We start from the raw sequence: 14,379 nt of genomic DNA, 5'->3' as shown, positions 1-14,379 counted from the left end.
CATATGTTTATTTGCAGCAGTTATGCTAAAAACAATAAAGACATTTATTAAAACCGCGACATCTGCTGACGCAAACCGTGCCGCCTCCGTTGTCATGGGAACGTCCCAGCGGAAGTGAACGAGGAAAATACATCGCTCCTTCAAAGTAAAGCGTTACCAGTCCTGACGTTTTAAATACCTGAGGTACTTTGGTCAGTAATAAATGTGACTGTTGTTGAGTGTTGGCTGTATTGTGTGTGTTTAGTCAACAGAGGGCGGCATGACTTTTTATTTGTCATTCTCCGTATCTCAGCAGCATTTGAGATTCAGACGTCAGATGATTTCCATTATCAGCTTTTTTTGGACATTTTACTACTAAAGACTGTTTGTCATTTACTAAATAACTTCGTCTGGAAAGCATCTACTTTATTTCATAATACAGTTATGATACTAACTAATCTGATTTCTTGACTCGTATAGCAAATCATTCCAGATGCACTGGTCCAAGTAAATATGTAATAAATGTTGTATTTTTTGTCCCTTTAGCCAAGTAAATGTAACGTGACCTCTGTTTTCCGTCTTGATTTTGAACCAGAACGATCAGTCCACTCAAGTTCTTCACATCGAAGGAGCGGAGAACCTGTCTGTGCTGAGCGGGAAGGTAAAGAAGTCTTCTCCTGAAACCCGGAAATCCGTTTCAAACGCTTCACCTTTGGACGTTTATTTAAATTAACTAGGGAAATTTTTAGTTAAAAGCTTTTTCCTCTCTCGCGTTGAAAGGGAAACGCTCAAAGCCGACTCAACTGTTTTAAAGGTCAAAGGTTCACAAGCGAGACACGCGAAAGACACACACCTAACACAAAGACACACACGCACACGTTCTTACGATAACATATATAACTTCTGTAAACATGTCCATTTGCTCTTTTTTGTTTGACTGAAACGCTATAATACAGCATTAACGACAAAGCAAGTAAAACATTTAAAAGACAATAATAATAATATATGTAGCCTATATATTTCCTATACATTGTACAAATATCCTTTCACTTTTAATAAAAAAACACTACTATTTTGTCAATGTAATTATCTGAATTTATTCTAAATTGTTTCATTATTAACTACAATCATACTGGATTTTTTTTAATTTTTTTATTACTGTAATATATGTATACATACACACATAACTAACTTTTTTTTTTTTTGAACAACCACAACAACAACAACACACACACACACACACACACACACACAAAAAGGAATACACATACAAATATTATACAGAAAATAGAGGGGAAAAAAAGAAAAAGGAAAAAAGAAAACAAAAAGAAAGGGGGTAATTTCTAATAAAGAAAAGGAAATTAAATAAAAAAATAAAATAAAAAAAAGGGGGGTAATCATACTGGATTTTAGATCCATCTCTGCATGCATTTATTTTTTCTGAATATGTGTGATAGACACGACTGAGAGGTTAGAGTTTGTCAGAGGTTTGATGTCTAATTCTTCAGTAAGAGGATTGATCTGCTCAGTCACTCACTCAGGTAATTGGATTTCCCAGCAGAGCTCAGGATTGTGATACAGTGCGCGAGTCAGTGATACAGACACGCTTCTTCAAAGCATCTTTTCTCTCTTTTATTTATTCCCCTCTAAATATAAATTCCTAGCATCCCGGGAAAGAGTCCAGCTTGTATGACGGTATACAGTCAATAATAAAGATTCTAGAATGTTTTTACAAATTAAAAACCAAGTTGCATGTTGTTAAAACATTGCTTCTAATCTAGCCCATAGGTAAATATATGAAATATTTTTAATATAATTTATTCTGGGGTAAAATGTGTCCTGTTTTTAAGCACAATCCCGCAATTCTCATTAGGGTGGTGCATCCTGACTTGTTTTTTTGTATTTTCCCACAATTATTCCTGACCTAGTCCGAGTACTGTACTATGTTGTTTGTCTATGCAAGTTAGTATATTGTGATTATGGTGATGCTGATATATTCTGAGCCTCATGCCTCTCATCTTCTGCGTGTCTCTTCTCATGTCCCGAAGAACGTCCTGATTGTGGAGGTACGTCTGCTGTCTGTCTGTCTGGATAAACTCACTCGCTCAGTCGCTTTAATATCCTTTCAAATAAACAAAGATGCTTTACGTCACATTCCTCCACTTACTTGCATATGCTTGAACATTTCAGAGGTCAGTCAATCACGTATTATTTTTTGTGCCTCTGTTTATCGAAGCAAAAAAAGCAACGTTCGTTCCATATGACTTTGTTTTAGACGATCGTTTTAGTCTTAATTGCTATTTTTTGCTAACATGCTGCTTTTAATGATGCCCTACATTTTTAATACATTTGATTTTCTTTGTGCCACAGCTAAAAAAAATGCAAAAGCGCAGCATTAACATTTCTGTAAAAATAGGGGCCTACTTTTAGTCAATTATATTTACACGTGTAAACATTTTATAATATAATGCTGCTCAAAAGTGTGCGTTATTAATTTTTTCTTTTTTTTTTTTTTTTTTTTTTTTTTTTTTTTTAAATGGTAAAACTTTAGTATGGGGACCAATTCTTACTAACTAGTTGCTCATTACTATACCTGTTATTAACATATTGACTGTTTATCAGTACTTATAAAGCATGTTTTCTGCATGACCGTATTCTACATCCCTGATCTTATCCAATACCTAAACTACCTTACTAACTGTTAATAAGCAGCCAATTAGAATTGTATTCAGGCCAAAATTGTAGTTGCTTGTTAAGTGAAAACTGGACCTTAAAATAAAGTGTGACCAAAAAAATAATACATAATAAGGATGTATTAAATTGGTCCAAAGTGACAGTGAAGACAAATGATTTTTATTTCAAATAAATGCTGTTGAACTTCCACCTAAGTTTACCAATTGTTTTCAGTGATGATAAGAATTGAACATGGTTAAAAAAACATTTTTATTTCTTACTAAGCCCGAACTTTTGAACTATAATATAATATATAATATTTTACGGCTTTTATAGATGATCTAAAGGAGTACAGTATAGTAGTATTTGATAAGACACATTATACTAGATAACTATGAAGTACCGGATTTTATTGTTTATGATGGTTTACCTCTTATGGTGTCTTTCCCTCCTCAGGCCATCGTGGACACTGGAAAGACCATGAAGACTCTTCTGGATCACGTGGAAGCCTTCAGGCCCAAGATGATCAAAGTAGCCGGGTGAGAGCGTGGACCGCCTGAGCTCTGCGTTTGTGGAGTCAAGTCAGTGCAGAAGTGCGTGGAAATACTTTCAGAGGAAAGCTTGCACATGTTAAGTGTTGGTTTATGTGTGTCGCAGCTTGCTGGTAAAACGCGTGCCCAGCGGGACGGGATATCTGCCAGACTGTAAGCAATGACTACATACACCATCTAAACTAATGCAAACGTGTGTGAATAATATTGTACTAATATAAAGTATAACCCTTTAAAGCGTACCGTATCATATTTGATGCACAAGTTAATAGTATTCAACCTTCTGCTGCTGACTGATAGTTTATAGAGGCGTTTAAGTTTTTTAAATATGTTTATGCATCGAGTGCTGCAGATATTTAAATAGTTGTATATTGGTCAAATCTTGTATAGCAACGGAAAGCGCTTTTATTCAGCTTTCAGACGATGCATGAATCTCATAAATTACCCTTATGACTGGTCACACATTGTTGGTATATTTCAAGACAAAAACTTACTCGACTGAAGCAGCTGACATTTACTTGAACATCCATATATCTGTTTTCAGAAAATCATGTTAAGATGTAAGAATTAGATATGATCCATACGGATTTATTTATGATCTCGCGATCATAATTTTGTTGCTCTCATACTTTTAAGATATTTTATTAGGTAGAGTGACAACTGATATTAAAATACATTTAATATATGTATTTTGCCGTACTGCCTCATTGATTTACATTTCAAATCAGAAACTCAGAACTTTTTGTTCAAGTAAATATTATCAACTACCCCAAATCTCGTATTTTTGAATCAATATATATGCTACTATATGAGCCATAAATGTAATATATTTGATGCATTCTATGATATATAATATAACACGTGCAAACCTTTTGAACGTTGTCTTTCAAACACATTTTGATTTTTGTGACTGATTTTGTGACATATGCCAGGCTTTACAAGATTTCGAAACATTAGTCTAAAACATCAAGACATCCCAAACACAGATTAACATGTCCATTTCGTTCACCTATTCCAGATGTTGGATTTGAGATCGCCAATCGTTTCGTGGTCGGCTATGCCCTGGATTACAACGAACACTTCAGAGATCTTAACGTAAGAGATCTTAACTCTTACGCTGACTGAAATTGACGTCTCGATGGGTTCGTTCGGTCTGTAAAAAGTGCACGCAAATGTTGTTTGTCACTCCCGTCAAAGAGCTTTACCAAGCTCAATGCGAGAATACCCCCAGACGAACGCCTCGCCCGCGGTCTGGACGCGACAGCTGCTGTGAGATCAGCGGCTCGAGAAACACGCGCAGGCCTTCCTCGAGTTTGTTTGCTAGAACTGCGGTGACGTATTGCCCGAGCCGAGCCTGTAATGTCTACCCAAAGCGTGAAATGACAGACAGCATTAGCACTGCGAGAATTAGGGAAGAAACGTCTCTCTGCAGCCTCGCAGTTGTCCATTTGTCTCCATTTGGAGGCCCGGTTGCTAGGGGTAAGTGAGCTGCTGTGAAAAATGACACCCACTTCAGAGAATGCCCTGGGCTGTTCAACTCAATTATCCAACAATCTAGTATCTATCCCTCACATGCATATACATCATAGACAGTAGCGCCGCTTTGAAATCTAGGGAGCTGCCTACATAGGCATCACAACATGATGCACGTCAGTAATACTGTGAAAGAGTAGTATGTATTTTAAAATGTTACTTATTTTTTGCATTATTACTTGAGTGTTCTGTGTCATATGAAGCTTTAAACAGCTGTGCATGATATTTTCTTGTAAAATGATCTGTTTTTTCAGGATTCTTTAGTAAATGGAAGGTTCATAAGAATAACTTAAAACTGATTTTTTGGGATAAATTTGAATGCGTCCTTAAGTATTACTTTCTTAAAAACAATACATACAGTAAAATACTTACCTGGCATGCAGTAAAATGTGGCATATATATATAACAAATGTGCCCCACATATATTTAAATACCAGATTTATCATTAAAAAAGGTATTTATATTCAGAAAAAAAAATATGAATGTAGTTAAATTCAATCAAAAGAAGTTTTAAATTAAATTGAAAATAAAGATAATTAAACTGTAATGCTTAACAAAGAACTACATATATATATATATATATATATATATATATATATATATATATATATATATATATATATATATATATATATATATATATACATACATGCATGCATACAATTATTATATTAGTTTATGTGCATGTGATTTGACTATTAACAGAAATATTTCTCGTTCAAGTAAATAATTTAGGTTAAAGGGGTTCATTTAACAAAAATCTGGAAATCTCATACCAATACCCAAAATACCCAAATATACTGATAAAGTTCAGTTTAATTAAAACTGTAGAATTGCTTTTATGCTTAGTCAATGAGTTCCATTGTTAGCTTAGCAACATGCTAATACCAAACTCTACTGAAATCGACGGGAGCATCTTCATGCGAGGAATGAACTGATGGAATTGGTGTCTTTTATAGAGAGGTCTTTCAGAGATCAGCTTCCCCTGATAACCAAGGCTGCTTGCAATCTGCTGACATCTTCGTTAATGAATTTCTGTTTCATTTCTGTTTTCATCTGGCCATCTCTGTACATGTCTGCGCGTGTGATGTGTTTTGAGAGCTCACTAGGATCTTTCCGTCTCTCACAGCACATCTGTGTGATCAGTGACAGAGGGAAACAGAAATACAAGATCTGAAGAAGACGATCTCACTCGTATATGAGCTTCTGAAGGCTGACTGGAGGATGGAAGATGTCCGTGGATGTGTTCTCAAAAGAAGATCTCCTGTTCTCCTCCTCGCGTTCGATATGGACCAAGCTCACTGGTTAGAAATCAAGTACTGCCTTACAACTTAAGTATGCATTCAGAAGCAAGCAGAAATAGCATACTAACGTACTACTTTTACTGTAATATATATGTTAGTATACTATTTAGACATTGAAGGCATAGTTGACCAGATGTTTTATAGGTTTGGAACCACAATGAATGATAACAGCGTTAAGATTTTTGAGTGGACTGTGCCTTTAAGACCGTGTGTCTCATTGAGTTCCATTCAGTAATGGAAAGCTGTTTACTGTTTAATACACTGATTATTCACCAGCAGAAGCTATGATCTCTAAAGGAACTGTTGGTCAACTTTTGTAGAAGTTTATGTGAATTTTATTTTTTATAATATTTCCATGTAACAACATTAAAATTGTATGCATTCGTATTCATCACTATTGTCGTTCTTTGTTTTTCTGGTTTGAACAAAAGAGATGAAAGCCTGCTTGTGTGGTTATGGATCACTTTCTGTGGTATTGTTGCTTCAGAAGACGACTTGCATGCCACACACACACACACACACACACACACACACACACACACACACACAGTGGAACAGAGTTTGCCTGGGTGTGTGTTATGTAAGAGCGTCTGTTGCTCATTGTTTTCTCCGGCCTCTCCTGCTTGTGTTCGGTGCAGGTTTATTGTGGCGTGTTTCTGTCAGACACATCGTCCAGTTTCAGGTTGACCGTAATATCGGGTTCGTATCTGTCTCTGCACTCTTTGGCAAACTCTTTTCGCTTTTTAAAAGCATTGCATGAAAATTGAACCATTTTATAAACTTTTCAGAGCAATATAAATGTTGTTTTGATGTTTTTTTAAAAATGTTTGTTCTGTTGTTGAGAGAGAGAGAGAAAGAGATTTCCAGAGGTTTGTATATAGGTTTTTAATTTTCAAATGCTGTAATAACATTTTCAAACCTTTGACTTTTTAACACGTTCACTCATTAATAAAAAGTTGGTCCAGATGCAATATGGATTAACAGGAAAAATGTACATTTGTTTGCTAAAATAGCAACTGCAGGGTTTGGTGGATATAGCTCCAGTCAGAAAAGTAGTTAAAGAACATTTTTTCGACAATAGTCCTATTTTTTGGCCATCATTAGACCTAATGACTCCCACAGGACTGCCGTCCGCGTCGTTAGGGATCTCCGGCGTGTTTAACAGATGGCAGCAGGCTTCATGGGGTGAAGGCGTCCTTTGACTTGTCAAAAACAAAGCAATCCAAATGCATGAAATTCATTGAAGTCGTTATGTATTTTTTAATTACTAGTAAGAGGTAAATAATTACGAATGAAGATATGGGCCGTTTGTTTGGCAAGCTGTGAAATGTTCTTCATGACATGTTTTTATCTTAAAGCGTATAATTGACTGGTCACTTTATGCCACTAATTTTAAATCATTCTATTTATTTCAACCTCAAAGTAGACTCTTTTGCTCTTAATTTAACTCGTTCTGACTGCTGGAGGAGCTTCTCGTCATAACGGCTTTCCCCCGAGAGCGTAAACCAGTGCCTACATGATCCAAAAACTATAGAGTAAGCCAAAAGTGGATTCAAATTAGACTAAATGGAATGAACTGCCTACATACGCAGCATTTCGGGAGAAAATCGTAGTCATATTCGGGTCATGAACACCGTGCCGAAGCGCAGGAAGCGTAATTATGCGGATATCTTTTGGCCCAGAGTTTCATACATTCACATCCTTTACTGTACAGAGCTGCTACGCTATCAGGCAGAGCTATCATCCGTTCTGCGACTGCGAGGAACTACAGCTATAATAAGAATTAAAGGTTAACACCTACTTTGTGTCCAGTCTCCACCCAAATTAAAGCACACTACCGCCATCTGTGAAATTAGTTTCAAGGATATGAGTCACGGCATATTTTGTTCTCAAGTCATGTTTAAGGCTGTGAGTTTCCTGTTACAGAAGTGGTGCGTTTCTGTAACGTGTCGGTTCTGGCCTCTAATTAAAGATAGACGGTGTGTTGTGTGTTTGGCCGACTCTGCTGGGGGTCGGAGGATCCTCTGTCTAGACCGGCTTCTTCAGGAAATGACAAAAGTAACTCGCGTTGCCTCCTTGCGTGTCTGACAGTTATGCAAAGCAACGGGCCAAAACTCAACATGGAAACCGTAAATATGCCTTAATCACCCTTGTTTAACTCCTACCGTGATTATTTAAACCAGCAAAAGCTGTTTGCGTGTGTTCAAGGACACTGAAAAAAAAATGGCGGATCCAAAAGCATTGCGTTAGTAACATCAGCAACATTTATTTTAAAATTTAATCCCCCATGCTAAAAGATCTTTTAAAGCTCAAATTACACACAGTGACAATATAGGCAATAATAACTTTATAAAGTATTTTAGTCTGATATATATATAGTCTGATATAGCACTATCAGACTAGCACTGATATATATACTAAAAGTTTACTAAAATATTATGCTTATATAATTATAATCTATAAATGTATATAAATTCAGTTTCAATAAAAAGAGTGGCTTGACTGGCTAGATATAAGTTTATACACTGTGCAGATTAATTTATTGGAGCATTTTGCAAGAAATACTATTTTGGTACTTCAAAATATTATTCCTCGTTTAATCTTATGCATTTTATAACGTTATATATACTACATTTTTTAAATTATTTTTTAAATAAAGCTTTCATGCTCACCAATGCTGCATTTTATCAGATACGTTAACAAGTCGTAATATTGTTACGTATTATTTCATTTTTAAATAACATGAAAACCTCTATTTTAAAATCGTTTCTATATTCGGTCGTTTATTTTGGCAGCCATTACTCTTTTTTTTTTTTTTTTTTTTTTTAGGATTCCTTGATTAGTAGAAAGTTCGAAGGAATAGCATTTCTTTAAAATTTATCAGAACAATATAAAAAGCCTTTACTGATGCTTTTGGGCCCGGATTCACAGACAGGGCTTAGCCTAAACTAGGATTGGGCCATAGTTCAAATAAGACATTTAAGTCAAAAAAAAACAATACCGGTGAGCATCTCAAGACAAAACAAAGACACCGACGTGTTTCGAGATCAGTTGAATCATCTCAGATTTACATTTAGTCTAGAACTAGTTCTCTGTTTAATGCATCCTTGATGAAAAAAAAGTATTAATTCGCTAATATATCCCGTACCACTAAGGAGATGAGCCTCGTATGTATCCAAGGACCAGATAATGATTCAGACTTGGGCTCTTTTGACCTGGGCCGGCCAGACGGCTGCATAGCAACACACTACAAACCACTCGCGATACCTTAGCAACCGCATGGCCAATGGCAAGCGAGTCCCACTCACGCGGATCCTCATCTACGTGGCTTTCGCGAAACCGAGGAGCGCGCGAACGCGACATGAAGCCGCTGTCCCCATTGTCCTGATGTTTTAGTTTTGTTCTCGTGATTTGCCAGATAAATAAAAGCGGGGCATTGATGGAGCGAGTGGACGTTCACAAAAGAAGATGGGCGGCGCCGTCGAGCCTTATTCATACACCTGACATATGACTCCCGCATTTAAATAGCAAGAGGGAGTTTCAGTGTGCTGAGAAAACAAAGCGTCCCTCTCTCTGTTGGGTTGTTTAACCGCCGTTTTTTGTTGGGTTTGTTCACTGCTCCCAAGCGCAGGCCGTCTCTGAGGTGAACATGAAGTGATCCGCTGCGCGTAGCCTCGAAATACAACTCAAAAAGCTGCGACCTTCCACGTTATAACAAAAGAAGGTTAATCCGAGTATGATATTAGTAATCTAATCTCTGTGGGAGTCACACGTGTCTAAAAAAGACCTTCCCAAACGCACAATCTGGCTTTTTATGCGCTGATCGAACTGAATTAGAACGGACCCCATGTAAACTGTCAGGCGGTTTTCCAAGTTGGAAGACCTGCAGCTGACGGACGTTCTTCTTCTTCTTCTAGAGAGAGAGATAGAGCGTCTGCCTCGGCACGGGCTGCATTTCGGATCCGACTACAGAGAGAGAGAGAGAGAGGAATTCCCTGGGCTGGGAAGTATTGTGAAAGTCCCTGGTCAGGACGACCTCGGAAAACAAAGGCCACCCAATCCCTGGAACAGGTGGCCCCTTCGACTGGCCCTGAATGAAAGGAACATTTGTGTGCGCCTCTAGAAACTGAACACTTTTCACAGGGCTCTCTTTTCAAGTTCTCTCTTTCTCCCTCTTTGTGTTTTTGAATATGTAAAATCTTTTATGTGCAACGGACTGAACCGGTACGTTTTCCGTCATTTTTTTACCGATAAATCTATCCGTTCGAGGCAGATTTACGCAAAAGCGTCAAAAAAGGTATAAATGCATATAGACCAGCGCTGCAAAAACTCCTTGGCCTTTGGAGATTATGCCATGCATGCAAGAGGCTACGCGGTTTTTGAAATTTCGGCGTAAATATGATACGCATCTACCCCACAACCATATCGAGTGTATCTGTACGACACGTTTTTGTTCTTATTTGGCGTACTATTCATACGCACACATTCACGAGGTCTAAACTGCAACGGTGCCTTTTCAAAAGGTACACTTTCATTCCTAAAGGGTCCATATAAAGGTATATATCATTAAATTAAAGGTACAAAAGTTTACCTTTTGAAAAGATACCACCACAGCAAGAGCTTTTGTACCTTTTTTCTTCTGAGAGTGTAGAAATGAGAAAAATACAAGCAAAATTACCCGTGTATTCGTGCCATTTATTTCTGTTTAAACGTGCAACACATACTATACATCTACAGTGTATCTGATATTAGTCTACTATCACGTTTTTAAACAGCTTAAGATGATTTTAAAGTATAAGATCAGTATAAATACATCAGTATAAGATGTTTAAGTCTCTTCGGCTCAACAAGCCCGCATTTATCCAAAATACAGCTAAAAATGTTGTGAAATGTTTTACTATTTTAAATAAATGTAATTTATTCCAGCGATTTATTTCTGAATTTTTGGCCCCATTACTCCAGTCGCACAATCCTTCAGAAATCATTCTAATATTTATATCAGCTGCTTAAAAACACGTGTTATTTTTGTCGGAAGTCTTTGATGGATAGAAAGCGATTGCTTCTATAATCATCATTTCTAAGCTGATTTGGATAAAAACGTCTGCTAAATGTAGAAAGCAGCTGTTTTAAATAGTAAATTGTTTCGCAATACTACTGTTTGTGGATCAAATAAATGCAGGCCTATAGTGAGCAGAAGAGAATCCTTTAAAAAAAAAAAAAATTGGATTAAAAACTTTTATATATACAGTATATTTAGCTCTGTCAGATGATTAATTGCATTAATTGCATTACATAATATATTTGTGTTTACGGTGTATGTATAAAACGCACACATACAGCACATACTTTGAAAGCATTTACATTTATTTGCGTCTATATTTATATAAATGATATCATATATAAGTGTATTTAATATGTAACCATAGCATTTGTTTTAAATAAATGCATGCATATGTGTGCGTTTATACATACATAAATATAAAATATAATAATACTCATATATATAGTTTCATATTTGCAAGTAGTAATCTATATACAGAAAAAAGCTTCTTAAAATAGCGTTGTAGTATGATGTTGCGCTCATCGCTTATATTCTGCTAAATACGGACAGAGACTTAAGTGCACTGGGATTGCAATTAGATGATGGATGCGGTGTAGTGAAGCTCTGTCAGATTGTGAGCATAGCAGCCGCTCCTCTTGCGTCCGCTTTGTGTGTGTGTGTGTGTGTGTGTGTGTGTGTGTGTGTGCAGACATTCCACAGCCTCTGCCAATCGCATGCCAAAACTGCCCGACCCTGCTTTGAACCGGGCCAACATGTGACTCCAGTAATCCAGACAAACAGTTGTATTATAGAGAGAGAGGGAGAGAGAAAGAATTTGAAGGATTTTGTTCATAGACAGAAGTATATAATTATCCTAAAGTGTCACCGTCAATGCAATTGTTGACAGATGTGTTCGATCTAAAAGTACGCACCGTTGGTCAAGCATAAAAATTACTGTGCACATGCCGTTACGAAAAAGCATATGAAATTCCGTATAAATATTTGACATAGGTTGGATTTGCGGGGACGAGTGGGACACCACCACAAACAGTTTCTTTGTAGTCTATTGTTTGGTTAAACTGTGTCACGGGGTGAGGGATGAAAAAACAGCACTGTCCATTTTTTGTGTTTAAAGACAAACCGTCCTAACAAGACGTTCCATGCCACACCGTTGCTCTATTTGTTCCGGTAGCATATGAGAACCATGGGTATCTGTCGACTTTAACCCTGGTTTCTACTAAGATTCTCTTGTTTGTGGACACAGCGTAGTGATACGTTTAATCCTCGATTTCTTTTTTTTTAACGAATTGGCTCTGAAAACACGCAATACTAGATCAAAATGTACCTGCTAACACTAAAAGCATTGCAACAAACAAACAAAACTAGTTGCCAACATTCCCATTTGTTTATACGGTTCAACGTGATGTAATAAAACGTCAATAAATCAGAAAATAATAATAATAATAACAATAATAATACTACATATTAAAAATAACAATTAAGAAATTGACAAAACACAACAAGCTTGCTAAAATGCTGGCTGAGATTACAATAACAACAGGAAATATACAATAAAAAAATATTCAAATGATCTGTGAAAACTAATGTTATCTCAGTGCTGCTAAAATAATAGCCTATTTCTAAAAACTCCCTATTGTGTTTCACACCAGCACTTCAAAACTGTATTGTTCATAAAAACGCTTGATGTGTTTAAAAAAATATGTACTTTAAAAAATACTTTTTTAATAAATGATTTGATAGAGGTAACACTGTTTGAGAAAACATAATTTGTAACAACGCGAATGATTGGCTGAAATTTAAACGTGAAGTGTTAGGAGGAATCTGATTGGACGTTGGCTCCCTCGGCTAGAGAAGGGTGGCGTTTCCAAGGATTCCGTGTGCGCTCGAGCCCCGATCCAACGAGTGCCGCGCGCGCGTGTGCGTCGAGTTGGACCAGGGAATAGGAAAACTTTCGTACTGTTTCGATCCACCAAAAACATCCGGACTGAGGACGAGACTCGGATCTATACCGCCGTTTAGACAATTCTGACGAATTAATCAGTTTTTGGTGCGCGATGGGCGTTCACGGCGTTACATCAGCGCTTTATTCCCAACAGGTAGGTACTGGCTAGCCATTACAATACCAGTTAGCCTTTACTTTGTTTTGCTAGCTACTCGTGCTAACCAGAGCTCAAGGTTCTGTATATCCCTCAAAACCCTCAAACTTCGCCCAACACGCGACGGACTTCATGTGTTCGCTTGTTAAAATGAAGTTTGACACTTTTAAAGTGCGCATAAATAGAGTCGGTTGCGTTTGAGCACACGACATCAATTCACGGCAGAAAGTTTGCAGCGCTGTTAGCCGCTCGCACACCAGTTGAGTCTGACCGCACCGCATCAAACCTCTCCGCTTGCAATCCGATTAAACTCTCTGTCCGGGGTTATCATTTTATTTTAACGAGATTAAACTCGTTTAATTAGCTCGCGCGCGCGCGATACCTCACAGTACGATACCCCTGAGATTTGAATGATGTAAACGCGAGACGCGTGTAACCATGTGGCGCACGGGAAAGACTAGCGTTTTGCTGGAATAAGCGATTTTTAGGGCGTTTATATTGACCGAAGTCTATTGGTTAACCAGGGTTAACAGGGTTACTTTAAGACACCTGTCAAATAAAGAAACAAATCGCGTCAGAAAGTTTTTAGGTGTCCGAAACTGTGCGCAGAGCTTATTAAAGAAATAATGTAATTTCGCCCTGAAGATTAAAAAGTGATTTTTCACTTAAAAAATAATAAAAGGCGCTGTCTAAAATATACATTTAATAAATTAAAGTGCTATATTACGATTTCAAATAATATAGTTTTTTTTTACTAAATAAATGTTTTTGCACGTTTATTTAAAATATAATATTTTTTGGTCCTCCAGGGTCTTTTACCCAAACCTGTGGAAAATCAAATCAAGTTGGATATTGAAGTGTGATCCTGGAGCTGATTTGAGGAGATTTCTCTAGATGTGGGCTGCAGCAGTGAAATGATGGCAAAACATTGGAGGAATTCGGGCGATGAGGAAGAGCTGAATTATGCTGGTGCATCTCTGCACTGTGAGGTGAGAACCGTTTATCCCGCCGGATGCGTATTGAAGCAAAATCCCCGTTGGATTGTGTGATTCGTGCATTTTCATAATCTTTCATGACTCTGACCGATGAGAGTTGACTGTGACAATCTACCGTCCATTAATGTTTTTAACCAGTCAGGACAAATTTTTTTTCATCGAAAATTATGCATGTATTATTTATTT

The 14,379-nt window shown here is 37.1% G+C and overlaps 2 protein-coding genes across 3 annotated transcripts in view; both read left to right on the top strand.

The window, feature by feature from the left end:
- Nucleotides 1–6,051, top strand: part of prtfdc1b (phosphoribosyl transferase domain containing 1b) — a 10,643-nt gene extending 4,592 nt beyond the window's left edge. Inside the window, exons 4-9 of one of the 2 annotated variants that reach the window (XM_043261227.1) lie at nucleotides 575–640; nucleotides 2,028–2,045; nucleotides 3,109–3,191; nucleotides 3,310–3,356; nucleotides 4,222–4,298; nucleotides 5,866–6,051. In XM_043261227.1, the coding sequence (XP_043117162.1) occupies nucleotides 575–640; nucleotides 2,028–2,045; nucleotides 3,109–3,191; nucleotides 3,310–3,356; nucleotides 4,222–4,298; nucleotides 5,866–5,913 (339 nt within the window). In that variant the 3' untranslated portion in view covers nucleotides 5,914–6,051. The remainder of the gene's footprint in view (nucleotides 1–574; nucleotides 641–2,027; nucleotides 2,046–3,108; nucleotides 3,192–3,309; nucleotides 3,357–4,221; nucleotides 4,299–5,865) is intronic. The other variant, XM_043261238.1, reaches the window with a different exon arrangement.
- A 6,930-nt stretch (nucleotides 6,052–12,981) lies between these two features.
- Nucleotides 12,982–14,379, top strand: part of arhgap21b (Rho GTPase activating protein 21b) — a 40,141-nt gene continuing 38,743 nt past the window's right edge. Inside the window, exons 1-2 of the mRNA XM_043222162.1 lie at nucleotides 12,982–13,198; nucleotides 14,008–14,187. Of these exons, the coding sequence (XP_043078097.1) occupies nucleotides 14,113–14,187 (75 nt within the window). The 5' untranslated portion in view covers nucleotides 12,982–13,198; nucleotides 14,008–14,112. The remainder of the gene's footprint in view (nucleotides 13,199–14,007; nucleotides 14,188–14,379) is intronic.

The sequence above is a fragment of the Puntigrus tetrazona genome, chromosome 2 (genome assembly GCF_018831695.1).
Source record: "Puntigrus tetrazona isolate hp1 chromosome 2, ASM1883169v1, whole genome shotgun sequence".
In the NCBI taxonomy this organism is placed as follows: domain Eukaryota; kingdom Metazoa; phylum Chordata; class Actinopteri; order Cypriniformes; family Cyprinidae; genus Puntigrus; species Puntigrus tetrazona.
The sequence above is the reverse complement of the archived record's forward strand: the minus strand, read 5'-3'. Positions and strand labels throughout refer to the sequence as shown.